Source organism: Vombatus ursinus, unplaced genomic scaffold, assembly GCF_900497805.2.
Source record: "Vombatus ursinus unplaced genomic scaffold, bare-nosed wombat genome assembly UNPS02014909.1, whole genome shotgun sequence".
NCBI lineage: Eukaryota > Metazoa > Chordata > Mammalia > Diprotodontia > Vombatidae > Vombatus > Vombatus ursinus.
In genome coordinates, this window is record NW_020954687.1 from 5,369,093 (window position 1) to 5,385,784 (window position 16,692).

General features: G+C 36.6%; 1 protein-coding gene across 1 annotated transcript in view; it reads left to right on the forward strand.

Annotated features, from left to right (window-relative positions):
- Nucleotides 1–5,087: 5,087 nt before the first annotated feature.
- The window catches only part of ATP6V1G3 (ATPase H+ transporting V1 subunit G3), a 31,053-nt gene continuing 19,448 nt past the window's right edge, over nucleotides 5,088–16,692 (forward strand). The window contains exon 1 of the mRNA XM_027843377.1: nucleotides 5,088–5,172. Within this exon, the coding sequence (XP_027699178.1) occupies nucleotides 5,088–5,172 (85 nt within the window). The remainder of the gene's footprint in view (nucleotides 5,173–16,692) is intronic.

Here is a 16,692-nt window from a genome sequence, read left to right on the forward strand (position 1 = left end):
TCCTTCCTTCCTTCCTTCCTTCCTTCCTTCCTTCCTTCCTTCCTTCCTTCCTTCCTTCCTTCCTTCCTTTCCCTAGCTTCCCCAGGCTGGAAATGCAGAGGCTCCTCATAGGCTTAAACCTTCTGTTGATCAAGTATAGATGATTTGACTCTGCTTCATTTCCCACCTAAACAAATTCTCCCCTCCTTAGGCAGCTTGATGCCCTTCCTTCAACACAATGCCAGAGGCTCACCATATTGGTGCCAGACAAGACATGATTTTGACTTTTGCCCTACTGAATTCAAAACTCTCCAACCTCAAGCTATCTACCAGTTTCATCCTCTACAGTAGCAGGAACTATAGGCATGTGACACCATTCCTGGTCCCAGACCAAATTTCTCAGTTCCTCTAAGGCAAGGGATTTTAACCTGTGATCCATGAATGTGTTTTTTAAATAGTTAGATAATTATTTCAATATAATTGTAATTTCCTTTGTAATGCTATGTATTTTATTTTATACATTTAAAAGTACAATTCCTGAGAAGGGGTCCGTAAGTTTCTCATGGCTCCATGAATCTAAAAAAAAAAACAAAATAGTCAATACACATTTATTAGACACCTACTACGTGTCAGGCACTGTGCTAAGTTCTTGGGTTACAAAAGAGGCAAAAGACAATTCTTGCCCTCAAGGAGCTCACAATTTCATAAAGGAGACAACAAACAAATGTGACCCAAAGGAAGGTTAAGAGCTCTTGGTTCTAAAGGTATAGTTGGCAGTAAGGCTAATTCTAAGAGGGTAGGTCAATATTCAGGAACTTAAGTAGATTTCTAACTTTCTTAATTCTAACACATGTACAAAAATATCACCAACTTTATACGGCAGAAGTTACAAATACAATTCACTCAGATATAGTATTAAAGGTCTGTAGTTAGTAATGCATACCAAAATCTCTAAATGGAAAACGAATTCTCCTTATGAACTCTGCCTCCTGTGTTAACTATTGATTTATCCTCAACTTCTGACCTCTGCTATCCAACACTATTGTTTCCCAGCCATAGGTTTCTATCTTCTATAATTAGAGCAGCATCCAGCCCCCACCCTCCTTGGAGAGCCAGATGGAATCTGGTATCTATACAGCACCTCCTATTCTCTCTAGCCTGACAGTTTTTGTTTTCAACACAGATTTATTGAGTGTCTCTGCCTGCCCTGCACTCCATTATCTAATGAAACTGAATATTTCATCAGCAACACAGTTCTCTCATCTCCAAACCTCACTGGATCCTTCTTTCCAACTTTTTCATCTCTATTAGCCTCAAGATTTTTATCTCATTTCCCATTGTCATTCCCATTGTCATTACTTTTCATTCAATCAATCAACAAGCATTTATAAAACACCTATTAAGTACTAGAGGCACTGAGGATACAACAATACTTGCCTCCAAGGACCTTACATTCCATCAGAGAAGACTGTCTCTTGGTCTCTCTGTCTCTGTCTCCCTCATTCTGTCTTTCATTCATATTGTATATATGTATGTGTATGCATGTGTGTTCAAAATTAAACAAAACATAAATAAATACAAAGTGATTTGAAGTTGGGGGTAAGCAGGAAAGGCCTATTTATTTCATTTTCAGAACTGCCAATTTTCCCGTAACATTTCCCAGATTTGCTTCTTCTCACTGTAAACAGTAGTTACACTTGTCAAGTAGACCTACTTTTCTGGTCTCACAAACACTTTTCAATATTTTAATATGGATTCACCATACCGCCTCCAACATCTGAAATGCCATCCGTATTCTTTAATGCTCTATTTTGTTTCTCATTTTATTCAAAACACTGATCAAGATTCACCTCTGCCATATCTCTTCAGCTAGATAGTTCAGTAGTTAGAGAGATGGACCTGGAATCAGGAAGATCTGAGTTCAAATTTGTCCTTGGACATTTACTAGCTATGTGATGCACTTAACCTCTCTCTGCCTCAGTTTCTTCAACTGCAAATGAGGACAATAACAACATCTACCTCACAAGGAGTTGTTTTGAGGGCAAAATGAGGTAATATTTGTAAAGTGCTTCCCACACTGTCCCTCACGTAGTAGGCTCTATATAAATGTTTATTTCCTTCTCCCTTCCCCACTATAAGTCAACAATTCTTTAACTAGTTGCCTTCAGGGAACCGGGCCCCTACCCCACCCCTTTCTTCAGTCCCAATTCTGGTTACTTAGCATTTCTATGTAGATCTTTAGATGGGAACTGCTGACTTGGTAAATGTATATGTATTCTTGTCATTGGCAATCATATGGATTTCCTTGTGTTTGCCTTTCTTTTACCCAGTTACAGTGTAAATTCCTCTAGGGCAAGAGCTGAGTGATTTCTCCTGCTTTTGTCACTGAGGACTACACCTGGCACTCACATAGACACTAAATATTGTCCATTATAATAATAGCTAACATTCAAAAAATGCTTTAAGGTTTGCAAAGTACTTTATATACTTATGAGTTGTGTGATTGCAAGTGAGAAAGTCTGGCTCCATATAATGAGGGATGCTAAGCTTAGGTTTTCCTGGGTTTCCTGGATTGGGGCTATAACCCCAACCAAGAGGGTGTGAAAATAATCCAGCTCTACTTGGGTCCTGAGACTCATGAGTGTTTGACACAAGGTAGAATTTGTTTGTAGTCCTGATTCTTTTAAAATTACAACAAAATACTTTGTAATAATAACTGATGCTTCTTGTATAGGACTTAAAGGTTGTGAAGTACTTTAAATATATTATTTCATTGGATACTCACAACAACTCTAAGAGGTAAATACTTTTGTGGTTCAGTTGTTTTTCAGTCATGTCCAACTTTTCATGACCCCATTTGGGATTTTCTTGGCAAAGATGCTGGAGTGGTTTGCCATTTCATTCTCTCCGAAGCAACAGGGTTAAATGACTTACCCAGAGTCACACCATTAATAAGTGTCTGAGGCCAGATTTGAACTGAGGGAGAGGAGTCTTCCTGATTCCAGGCCTGGTGCTCTAGCCACTGCACCACCTAGCCACCCAAGGTATGTACTACAGGTGATATTAACATCCTCATTTTACAAATGAGGGAGACTGAGCCTAAAGCACCAAGATGGTGTCAGAGGAGAAAAGGGGACACATACTGAGAAATAGAACTGACAGGACTTGGCAATAGACAAGCTCAAATTCTGCCTCAGGAACTCACTAGTGACCCATTAGCCTCATTGCTGACTAGTTTTCAAATTAATTCAACTAATAAAGATGCCATATGCCCCAATGCCATTTCTATCATATTCATTTTTTAAAGATTCTAATTTACTCTTGGGTTTCTCCATTATTTCCTGTAACAAGAGTAAATTAAAGAAGAATATTACAAACTTCATCCCCCATAATTAGAGCTATAGGGAATGCTTACATGCTACATTTCTATAGACACCCAAAGAAAATTTAGCACCTTTATCTTCTGAGGCCTAGAAAAAGAAAGAAAAAGAACAAATGTTCTCCCCCTTCCAAATTAAAAAAAAAATCGAGGATTGTCTTCCTTTCGAGATGTTTAATATACCTGAATCAAATAATTTCATCACACTAAACAAATAGCTAAAGAAAAAGTTTTAAATTCCTATTATCTGGCTAAAAATAAGTAGGTCTTGAATGATGATTTCTACAGAACTTCAAGAGGGCAGCAGGGTGGCATAATGGATAGAGTGCCAAGCCTGGACCTTCCTGAGTTTAAATCTAGCCTTAGACACCAGCTGTGTGACCCTAGGGAAGTCACCTAACTTTGTTTGCCTCAGTTTCCTCATCTATAAAATGAGCTAGAGAAGGAAATGGCAAACTACTCCAATATCTTTTCCAAGAAAATCGCAAATGGGGTCATGAAGTGTTGAACACAACTGAACAACAACAAATAAAACTTCAACAGAGTAATCAATATATTATAAATTAAGGTGTAGATCTCTGATCTCCCAAACCATAATTCATCCTGGCCTCTTGCTATTCCCAAGCCACAGTCCCATAATTCCACACTTAATTACCCCCTGACCTGCATTGTCATTATTTGTGCACATGATACATTCCTCTAGTAAACTGTTAGCTCCTTGAGGGCAAGAATTGCCTTTTTTTTAATCTTCTGTTCCAGTGGCTAACACAAAGTAGACATTAAAAATTAATAAATATTTCTTCAATTGAATGGAATCTCTTCTCCCTGCCTGTAATTAAAATCCACAGCTCCCTTTTGGTCAATTTACTTCACCAATAAAGTTTAGAGACAATGTTCACCCTGTTTGCAGGTTTCTCAGATCCACCTTCATCAAGTTCATAGTCTTTTCCTATATGACCATATTCATTCAAATCTAGTTTAATACTCATGTTACAAAACTCTAGGAGAGCATTGGTTTTGTAGTCAAAGGACTTGGGTTCCAATACTGCTTTTGTCATTTACTGTTTGACCTTGGACAAGTCATTTAATCTTTTGCTCTCAGTTTCTTTATTTGTAAAATGATAGGTTGGATGAGATACTAGAGTTTCTTCCAGTTCTAAGTATATAAATAGATAATAATGATAACTGACATTTTGATTATGCTTCAGACATTGCAAAGCACTTTATATACATTATTTCATTAGACCCTGACAATTAGTCTATAAGATTTGTATTTCGGGTATCCACATTTAACAGACAAGAAAACTGAGGCTTAGAAAGATTAAATGTCTTGTCTGTGGTCACACACACTAGTGTTCTGTCAAAAACGAAATTTGAATCCATTTCTTTCTGGTGCCAAATTCAACATTCTACTCCTATGCTACTTTACCCCTCCTATTAACTGAAATTTCTTTTCATCAAAAGTAAGACAGCTCTTAGACTCCCCAAATTGCAAGTTCTGAAAGTCCCTAGAAATAAATTACCTTGATTTTCTGAATTGTACTCTGCTTTTTGTGAGTGCTGTGGCTATCTGACCTGAGCTAGCTAGTTTGATGCAAGATAACTATGCCCAGAATTTGTTGACAAAACATTCCAAGCGATGTGATGATAACTGAAAGTATAAATCTCTCTCACCCACCCCCCCTCCAGGGATCAGAGTTCCTCAAGACAGCCTGATCCCACGGAGACAATGTTGGCCAGTCAGTCTCAGGGAATCCAGCAACTTTTGCAGGCAGAAAAACGAGCCAAAGATAAACTCGATGAAGCCAAGAAGAGTAAGTTCTCACTCATCCTGATGGTCTTTGCTTTTCTAATGTTCATTGCATGCCTACTTTCTAAATTCTGATCTGCTCTGACTCTGGAGTTGAAATGGAGTTCCTTGAACCCAAACCAAAGTATTGAAATTGAGATCTTCTCACTGGGAGGCAAAGGCTATTTATCCCCCTATTGCTTTCTTTGCTCCAGTTCATTTCTCCAAGAGGGCTTGTAACTAAATCCTTAAACAGATCCCCCTCTTAATTGCTTTTCATTCCAAGATTTAAAAATATTCCCATCACATGGTCCAGCTGTCTGCAAGCTAAACTCCAAAGCTAGCATTTCTAACTTTAACTGTTTCTCAGTGGTTCCTCTGATTTTCTCTCCTTCTTCATATAATGACATTGATATGGTACAGCTGCGTGTATGTCTCTTGAGCAAGTAAAGCTCTTACCCTTTCTGAGCCTGTTTCCTCATCAGTACAAAAGGAATACTAACACATTTAGTACATACCAGTAAGGTTGTTGTGAAGGTCAAGTGAGGTCATTCAGTAAAGTTCTTTGCAAAAATTAAAGTACTTTATTCATGTCAGTTATTAATTATTATTATCATTTTTTCTCATCCTCAATAGAGTTCAGAAAGAAATTATGCTAGAAGCTGTTATTCTTGTTACTAAGGATGAATTCTGCAATAATCATTATTACTATCTCAGTGGATCTGTCCAAAACTATAGAAGAAAAATTGAATAACAAGGTATTCTATTTAAAATATTCTTAGAAGGCAGCATCATGTAGTGCTAGGCCCCAGAAGGCTAAACTCACATTAATAGACAAGAATTACAGGGAGGCAGACTGAGGCTAACTTCCTAACAATAAGGATTATCTCAAGGCAGAATGTGCTACCATGGGACTTAGTGAGTGGATCCTTCTTCCCTCAAACTTGGAGGTCTTCAGGACAAGACTAAAAGATCAATTATCGGAGATATCATAGAGAGGATTATGGGTTGGATTCAATGTTGATGATGTCTGACTGAATTTATGAAACCTGGACTCAAATCCCAATTCTCTTTTTTATGTGACCTTGGTCAAATCACTCAAACTTAGTTTCCTCATCTTTATAATGAGGATAATAACAATAGCTCATTTTTTTTCCTTGAATATTAAGGTTTATAAGGACCTTTCCACACAATAACCCTATAAGGTAAACAGGGCAAAAAATCATGATTCCTGCCTATACATATACATATATGTGTGTGAGTGTGTGTATGCATATGTTTATATATATGTATATAAAATCAATGAGACAATAATGGATGTAGAATGATTTTATAAGTCATAAGCACCATACATATGTTATGTAAGGGAGGTATTCTTTTATAGTGTAACTAAGCATGTTAGAAATATTTTGTGAGTGCTTAATTATGAGAGTAATGGCAATATTTCAACAGCATGGATAAATTCAAGTTAAAGTACTATTAATGTGAAATATTTTCTTTTAATTTGGATAAAAAAAGAAATAAAATAAAGAAATTAATCAACTTCATGACTTTGGAACACAGACCAGGAATTGAGAACTCTAAAAGCATAATCAAGCACAACTGAAAAAAGACTAGAAAAATTTTCCATGTCTTCTTTGAGATGGAGAGAATAAAATTTGTAGACTTTCAACCTTAGGATTAGGTTTTTAATAAACTAGTGGAGCAGGCAGCAGAGGCTGCTAGAAAGTCCACACAAACCAAAAACCTCTGAGGCCTGTAATGGTGCCTGAAATTGTCCGGATTTGAATCATGGATTAATCACCTTCTAGAAACCCACAGACTCTGGATTATGCTATTCTGCTAATAAACACGGATAGAAGAAACCATCACATGGTGCTTTAGGGGATCAAATTGAATCATTGACATAAAAGTTCTCTGTAGTTAGCCATTATTTATAAGCAATCATCTCATTAATACGCCCATGGTTTCCTAGCAGAGAGCACATAGACCTAATGGCATGAAACTCTCTGTTCTCAACTTCTTTCTGACTCTCTAATTCATTCTAATTATAGAATTGTAGGAACATAAGCTCATAGATCCAAGGTTAGAGGGGACCAGGGGTCATCTAATCCAAACCCCTTCATTTTATACATTAATGGATAGACTTGGAATCAGGAAGCTGAGTTCAAATTCTGTCTCAGATACTTCTCACCTATGTGACCCTGGACAAGTCACTTGATTTCTCTCAGACTCAGTTTCCCCATCTGCAAAATGATAGAGATAATAATAGTATTCATTTCACAGGATTGTTTTGAGGATCAATAGAGATAACTATAAAACCTTAAAGTGAGAGATATACAAATACTGCCGCTACTACTATTGTCCATGAGGAAAATATGAGTCAATTTTAAAATTTGCATACATGATCTGACCCTGGTTACTTTCCTATTCAATAAACTCCAGTAGTTCTCTATTACTTCCAGGACCAAATATAAAATCTTCTGTTTGGTTTTTAAAGTTCTTCATAACCTGGCCTTTCCTGTTTTTCTAGTCTTCTTATACCTTACTTCCCTCCCCACATTCTTCCACCCAATAACATTGGTCTTCTTGCTATTCCCAGTATATAACACTCCTTCTTCTGATTGCATGCATTTTTCCCTGGCTATCTGTCCTCCATGCCTTTCCCTCTCACTTTTTTGTCTTCACCTCCTTGATTTTCTGACTCCAAATCTCAGCTACAGTCACCCTTTCTGCAAGAAGCTCTTCTCACTTCTCCTTAACCTTATTGCCTTCCCTCAGTGATAACATTCCACCTTCTATAAAAGGCTTTTCCTGATCTTCCCTAATGCTATTTACTTTCATTAATTCTATATATATTTTGTATGTACCTTGTTACTGTTCAGTCATGTCCTACTCTTTGTGGCCCCATTTGGGGTTTTCTTGGCAGAGATATTGGAGTGGTTTGCCATTTCCTTCTCCAGCTGATTTTATAGATGAGGAAACTAAGGCAAACAGGGTTAAGTGAATTGCCCAGGGTCACACAGCTAGTAAACATCTAGGGCTAGATTTAAACTCAGGAAGATGTATCTTCCTGGCTGAAGGCCCAGTGTTCTATCCATTGTGCCACCTAGCTGCCCCTATATGTACCTAGTTGTTTGCATATTATCTCCCCCCTCCACCCCCTTAGACTGTGAGTTCCTTGAAAACAGAGACTGTCTTTTGCCTTTCTTTTTTTAAAATTATTTTAAACTTAAATATACAATAAGAAACAAAGAAACATAATGAAATTAAATACTAAAACTTATATACAAAATAAGAAAATTTTAAAAGGCATTGTCGTGTGCACAGCAGAACTTGAGAGGATTCAAAATATACAGGAATAAATTTCCATTTTAAGAAAGCTTATATAATAAACACTACACATTGTGTTCTGAACTGTCCAACTTTTCTTTGCTTCTTTGTAAGTTTTCTTTTGTCCTCTGCTGTACACTTTTTACTTTGTTGTTTTCACCCCCTTCTTCCCCTACCCCAAGAAGGCTACAATTAAGTGTGTGTGTGCATATATATATATATGCATGTATATGCTCATATACACACACATGTATACATATAAAATACATATATACATATACTTACATGCACATATATTTAGATATCTATAATCATACTCATATAGAGATATATACATTCATATGGATCTATGTAAGACCATACTGTACTTATTTGTCTTCTGTCTCTCTGAGGGTGGAGAACCTCTTCATTCATAAGTCTGAGTCTTTCCTTATTTTTTTAAGTCCACCAACTCATCATTTCCTATACCACAGCAATATTCCAACCTTATACTGCCTAATTATTTTAGATAGTCTAAAACAATATTGATTAATATGGCTTACACACAGTGTAGTTTCCCTCCTTTTCTCTTCTGATTAAATCTATTTTAGCTTTCGCTTTGTCTGAGATCATGAACACTACCCCTGCTTTTTTTTTTCCCCTAATAAATTCCACTCCTGTCTTTTGCCTTTCTTTGTAATCCCAGTGCTTAGCACAGTCTCTGGCACAGAGTAAACATTTCTTAATAAATGCTTATTGATTTAATAGCACAAATACACAAACATGTGTAACACACCATCATATCTTCAGGTAGCTAGTACAGATATTATTTTCTTTGTTTTTTACATGAGGAAACTAAGGCTCAGCATGGTTAAGTGGCCTGTCCAATGTTACACAGCTGAGGGATAAAGTCAGGAATCAAACCCAGGTCTTCTGGCCTACAAGCTAGTGCTCTGTTCACTGTGCCACACTCCCGATTATATGAATGTTGTGAATATGAAATAATTTTGAAGATGAGGCAAACTATAAAGCCACGTCCACAGATTTTTAAAATATTTATGTTTTCTTTTTTTCTTACCAAAATTAGAGCAATTTAAAATGTTCAAAAGAAAAAGCCAATTCTCTCTCAGACATGACAGTCATTCATCTGTTTCCTGGACAAAAAAAAAGTGACATTAAGCTCAATTTTAATCAATATCATTGTCTTTTCAAATGACTTTAATCAACCATTTCACTGTCTTCCAAACTTACTGGCAAAAAGAGAAAATATTTTTGTCGCTGATCATTTCAGCTAATGGAGGCTGTGGGGACAGGGAGTGAGAACAGCTTCAAATTCCAATGTAAGGGCAAAAGATAAACTCTTTTCTTTTTAAATTTATGGGAAGCCTTTCACAATCCCTTAGTTTGTCAGTATTCTCTCCTTCCTCAAGTAATCATGTATATGCTTATCTGTTTACATATTAAATCCCCCCAGTAGAATGTAAACTACTTAAAGGCAGAGATTGCTTTTAGTTTTGTCTTTGAGAAGTGTGACCTCTTAACTGGAAAGATCTAGACTCAAGTTTAGCCTCTGACACATGTTACCTGTGTGACGGGGCAGGTCACTTAATTTCTCAGTGTGTTCACGCTTTGGAAGATGAAGTTTACTCACCAAAAAAATTCCCTTTACTAGTGAAATTACAGGTCTCATCACTATCCACTCACTGTATTCCTAGGGTTTTGTATACACAGAAGGAAATTGAAAAGGGTGTGATTTGGCTATACAAATACAAGTGAATATACTTAATACAGATGTTTCATTCTGGGAAACAAGTTACGTGAAATTATTAAAAGAAAAAACCAACATTTGTCTTTAGTATGATCATTTTCCATGCCCACAATCTCAAGCAACAATAGGTATTTTGCTTTTTTGCCAGTATTCCCTTTCAGTCGTGTCTGTCTAGCTAAAAATTAAGCCAAGGAGAGTCAATTGACCTTCCTCATAGGCATTTCAGAAGATGTTTTGAATTCTATCAGGTAACCTTTGTTCTTGGTTTTGCCCTGTGGGTGAAAGTATACTGTTTTGCCCCAGAAAGCAGGAGCCTAGAGACAGTTTTCACTGGCTAACACCAGATTTTCCCATTCAAAAATGGGCAGGCAACAGTTTACAGTAGCTACATAAAATGCCCAAACCATACCATCCAAATGAATGCAGTTCATTCCATGGCAAACATAAATAAAACCTGATCTCAGCATAAAAATCTGTTATTATTTAACTAACCTTTTATGTTTTACTATCTCTTATTTCTTTTTTTTCTTTACTAAATAGATGTGGAATCAGAGCCAAAAGGGACTTTAGCTATCATGTTTTAAAATTTTCTTCCCTATGAAGGCAAGAGCAAGAGCTTGAATAATTTAAACCAGCTAACTTAGATAATTGAACTGAGTGGTGAAGTGTTAAGAGCACTGGAGTTAGATTCAGATGACTTGGTTTCTCTCATCTTGACAGTGGTGTGACTGTGGACAAGTTGCTTTACCAGTGTAAGGTTCAGTGTCCTCATGGGAAAAAATAGAGATAATCATACTTTTAGTATGTAACTCACAGAGTAGTAAAGAAAGCACTTTCAAAAATCTGTAAAGCTCTATATAAATGTTAGCTATTAATTTAACAGCTAGAAGTTCTAGGTGGGTATATATGCATACATATACATCTCTGCTAATACATATACACACATATGTATGTATAAAATTAGATCTTTAGAGCTGGAAAGGACCTTAGAGGTTATCTAATCCAAGCCTTTCATTTTACAGATGAGAAAAATGAGGTCCCCAAAAACTTGGAGGATGTTGGTTTTATAATAGTAGGTGCATTGCAAGCCTTATTAGTCCATTAACGAGAAGAGGGATACTGACTCTCAAAATTGGAATGGACTTCAGGCATAAACTAGTCTAACCTGTACCCAAGCAGGCATATCTCTATCTCTCTCTCTCTTGAGAGAGAGAGAGAGAGAGAGAGAGAGAGAGAGAGAGAGAGATAGTTATGGATATAGATAGATATTTACTATACTATGCTATAATATATCAGATAAGTTGTCATCTTGCCTCAGCCTGAAGATTTTCAGTGAGAGGAAAACCCCCTGTTCCCCAATGAGGTCCATTCCACTTTGGATCAGTTCTGTTAGGAGGTTTTTCCTTGGATTGAGCTTAAATCTGCCTTTCTGCAATTTACCATAGGATGATAGGACTAAAAATTTAGAATTGGAAGGAAACTTAAAAATGATCTAATCTAACTTCCTCATTTTACATATATGGGATTGGATTTAGCATTCCCATTAAGATCAGGGGTGAAGCAAGGATGCCCATTATCACCACTATTAATCAATATTGTACTAGAAATGCTAGCTCTAGCAATAAGACAAGAAAAAGAAATTGGAGGAATAAAAATAGGCAATGAAGAAACAACATCACTTTTTGAAGATGATATGATGGTATACTTAGACAACCCAAGAGAATCAACCAAAAAACTAATTGAAAGAATTAACAGCTTTAGCAAAGTTGCAGGATATAAAATAAACCCACATAATCATCAGTATTTCTACATACTACCAACAAAGCCCAGCAGTAAGAGACAGAAAGAGAAATTTCTTTTAAAATAATTGCAGACAATATAAAATACTTGAAAGTCTACCTGTCAAGACAAATCCAGGGATTATATAAACACAATTACTAAAATCTTTTCACACAAATAAAGAGCTAAACAGTTGTAGAAATATTAATTGCTCATGGGTAGGCTGAGCTAATATAATAAAATGACAATTTTAATTAAGCTAATTTACTTATTCAGTGACATGCCAAACAAACTACCAAAGAATTATTTTATAGAGCTAGAAAAAAATAACAAAATTCATCTGGAAGAACAAAAGATCAAGAATATCCAGAGAACCAATGAAAAAAGTGTGAAGGAAGATAACCTTAGTGGTTCCAGATTTCAAACTATATTATAAAGTGGTAATCCTCTAAACAAGCCGATACTGGCTAAGACATAGAGTGGTGGATCAGTGGAATACAGTAAGCACACAATACAAGTGCTAAATGACCACAGTAATCTGTTTGATAAATTCAAAGATTCAGGCTTTTGGGGTAAGAACTCACCATTTGACTAAAATTGCTGGGAATACTAGAAAGCAATTTGTCAGGAACTTAGCATAGACCCGCATCTCACACTGGTCATCAAGATAAAGTCAAAAATGGATTAATGATTTAGACATAAAGGGTGACTTCATAAGTAAATTAGGGGAGCATGGGAAAATGTACCTGTCAGATCTATGGATAAGGAAAAAGTCTATACAACAGATAGAGAGCATCACAAGAAGCAAAATAGATAATTTTGGTTATATTAAGTTTAAAAGACTTTTGCACGAGCAAAACAAAACTAATGTGGTCAAAATTATAAGGAAAATAGAAAACTGGGGAGAAAATTAAAGCAAGTTTCTCTGATAAAGGCCTCATTTCTCAAAAAATATAGGGAAATGAGCCAATTTTATAAAAATAGGAGTTATTTCCCAGTTGATAAATAGTTAAAGCATATGAACAGGCAGTTTTCAGAAAAAATCAAAGCTATCAAGAGTCACGTGAAAAAAATGCTGCTGTTAATCACTACTGATTAGAGAAATGCAAATTAGAACAACTCTGAGATACCATCTCATACCTAACATGACAGAAAAGGAAAATGACAAATGCTGGAGGGGGTGTGGAAAAATTGGGAAATTAATGCACTGTTGGTGGAATTGTAAACTAGTCCAACCATTCTGGAGACCGATTTGGAACTATGTCCAAAGGGCTATAAAACTGTGTGTACTTCTTTGACCCAGCAATACCACTTCTAGGACTGTATCCTGAAAAGATTAAAGAAAAGGAAAAAGGACCTATTTGTACAAATAATATCAATAGCTACTCTTTTTGTGGTGGCAAAGAATTGGAAGTCAAGGGGATGCCCATCAATTGAGAAACTGATGAATAAGTGGTGGTATATGATTGTGATGTATTATGCTCTATAAGAAATGACAAGGAAGATGGTTTCAGAAAATCCTAGGAAACCATATAAATTTGTGCAAAGAGAAGAGAGCAGAACCAGGGATAAATGTTGTATATCCCTCAAGTTCAAAGAATTGACCACCAAAGGATGGGGAAGATCTTTTCTTTTAACAAGCAGTTCTTATAAAAATATGCCAAAAAATCACTTTCTTCAAATCTCTTAGGGTCTTTAGTGGTCAACCAACTCAGAATGAGTCAGTGATGTTGATGCCCAAGAATCCAACACAACTTAGGTGTCATTGACAGATTAGTGCTTGACTCAAAAGAAGTATGATTCCTCTGTACAGTATTTGCACCACACCAGGGTTGTCTCATTGATTCCTACTTCATCGTAGCTAAGTCCAGGACTGGAAAAATTCAGCTATCTTTTTATTTCTACCCATCAAGAATGTGACTAAATTCTTTGGTTTAAACAATGCCTTTGTTTCTGATCTACGCACACATCTCGATTCACTTCATTGTATTGAAGGAGAATTCTGTGAGTTTGCCCTAATTTATTTTATTTTACCTTTATTTAACCTCTCTTTACCAAATGCCTATCTGGAGAAGAGCGAGAAAGAACAAAACAACCTACAAACATGAAAATGAACATATTGTGCCAAGGGCAGTAAAATTTTTTCTTATTTTAAGCTGACCACAGCACTGCCTAGGAGTCTAAGGAATTTTGTGAGTTCAAAGAATCCCGGTCAGAATTCAATGTGATGTTTAGCAGTGAGTAAAACACTAGACTATATGTTACAAGGACTTGGGCTTCCTCCTGCTTATCTCCAAATTTTGCTCCAAATATCTTTTTTGTTTCATCTTCTTTGTGTTATGGATCTACAGATATTTTCTCAGAATTTTTTCAAAAATTCATAATTGAAGGAAATGCTCATTTTGAGTTAGAGGTTAGTAAATTTAAAGATGTAATTTGTTTTTCTCATCCAAACTCTTGGATTCCCTGAAATGTGACCTCAAAGAGGTCTGTGTACCCCAATCTCTGCCTGAAGATAGTTTTCTCACTCCTACGTTTTAGTAGTACACTTTAAAAACATTACTAATTATATATATATATATATACGTTTCACACAAAAGCTTTTGGGAGGGAGATCATTAGCAAACTTCAGTTATAGTCATGATAGACGATGGTGGTAGCTGTCAAGTTCCTCCAAAGATTTAATTCAACTTAATGATCACCTACTGCTACATTGTGCACTGGAGAAATAAAAAACTAAGGGAAAAATAAAACAAAATGAAAAGGAGGTCCTCCCTTCCCTTAAGGAGCTTATGTCCTACTGTTCCAGAGTTTATAGATCATTTGTATTTTCAGTATGCAAGTGAACTAGTACAGGCCTTATAAGATGAAAAAAAAAAAAAGGCCAAACCATCACTATAAAGCATTCTTTGCCTTAGCTCTTCACAAACCCAAGCCTGGTGACGTACTGATTTTGAAGGGGGAAATATTCCATCCACCCAACTCTAAAATCTAAAGCAGAGGCCAAAAGAGTATGAGCTATCTGCCTAACATACCTTAGCGAGAGGGGAATTATTATATGGGAGAAGAGGTGGCAGAATAAAGACAGAGAAAACTGAGAAGGCTAAGAACTTGGGGCACAAACCAAGGGATCTGTCCTCCCAGTTGCTACTGGCCCCAGCCACCTTTTTGCTACTGCCGTTACTTTTCCATACCAACTGTCCTCACTATATCTCCCCAGGGCCAGGTTCCTCTCCTAGATCTGTAGCTTGCTGCTTACCCTTTCTGCTGTGTTTTTGTTGGTTTGTTTCAGTAACGTCTGACTCTTCATGACCTCTTTTTCGGGTTTTCTTGGCAAAGATACTGGAGTGGTTTGCCATTTCCTTCCCCATGTCTGCTATATACTATTTTAAATGTATTTTTATTGATTTTGGTAACTATTTCCCAATTAATGTTAAAATTTTTTTAACATTCATTTTTTTTTAAATTATGAGTTCCAAATTCCCTCCCTCCTCTCTCTCACCATTTGAGAAAACAAGCAATATGATCTCAATTATACATGTGAGTCATGTAAAACATATTCTGCTATATACTCTTGCCACATCCCAAAGTTCAGAGAGAGGACTATCTTGCATTGTCTGCAGCTTTCCACCTTCTTGGAAGACTGGGGGATTGATAAATCTATTGTGGGAGTAAGCTAAGTCTGGATTCCAGAGGGGCAGGTTAGCCCTCCCCCAACATGACCACACCCAATCCATCAGCCATTTTAATGGAACAGGGGAGGTGAAAGAGGACAAACCCAAGGTGGGATACCAAGGCCTTCTCATACCCCAGATAAGTTTCTTTACAATCTGGCCCCACCTTGCTTCCTTCCCACAACTGAGCTCGTGATTTCTTCATAAACCTGACTCTATCCCTATTGCTTCAGGTATCAGAATCCCTACTTATTGCTCTTGCAAGTATATGAATCTGGCTGGAATGTGAAATGCATAAAGAGGAATAATCAGAAATAATTATGGGTAGGGAAACTAGTGCCAATTTGCAATAGGCTTTAAAAACTACAGTGAGCAGTTTGTATTTCGTCCCAGAGATAATAGTGAGACATTGTGGATTCTTGAGCAGATAAATGATATAGTCTGACTTGCGTTTTCTGGAGATTCTTTTGGCATCTCCGTGGGCGGAATTAGAAAAGGATACTGGAAGCAAGGAAATAAAAAAGGAGACCATTGCAATATTCCAGGCAAGAACACTAAGGGCTTGAAGTAAAGTGGTAGCCAAATGAACAGAGAGAATAGGATGCACCAATCAATCAAGGAGCATTTATTAAGTACCTGCAATGTTCCGGGCACTGTACTTGGTGCTGGGAGTACAAACAAACAAATGAAAAAAATCTGAAACAATCTCCACCTTCATAAAGCTTATATTCTCTAGAAGGAATTAGCATTCTAGTGGACAGATGCAAAAGATTGTAGAAGCAACCTTGACAAGGCTTGACAAGTGATTAGATGTGAGATATAAGGGACCTGGAGGAGTGAAAGATTAGTCTGAGGCTGTACACCTGGGTTCTTACAAGGATGGTATATATATATACCAGGTGTTCAGCCTCAGATATATCTATATCTATATCTATCTATCTATCTATCTATCTATCTATCTATCTATCTATCTATCTATATATATATTTAAGACAATTGGGGTTAAGGGTCT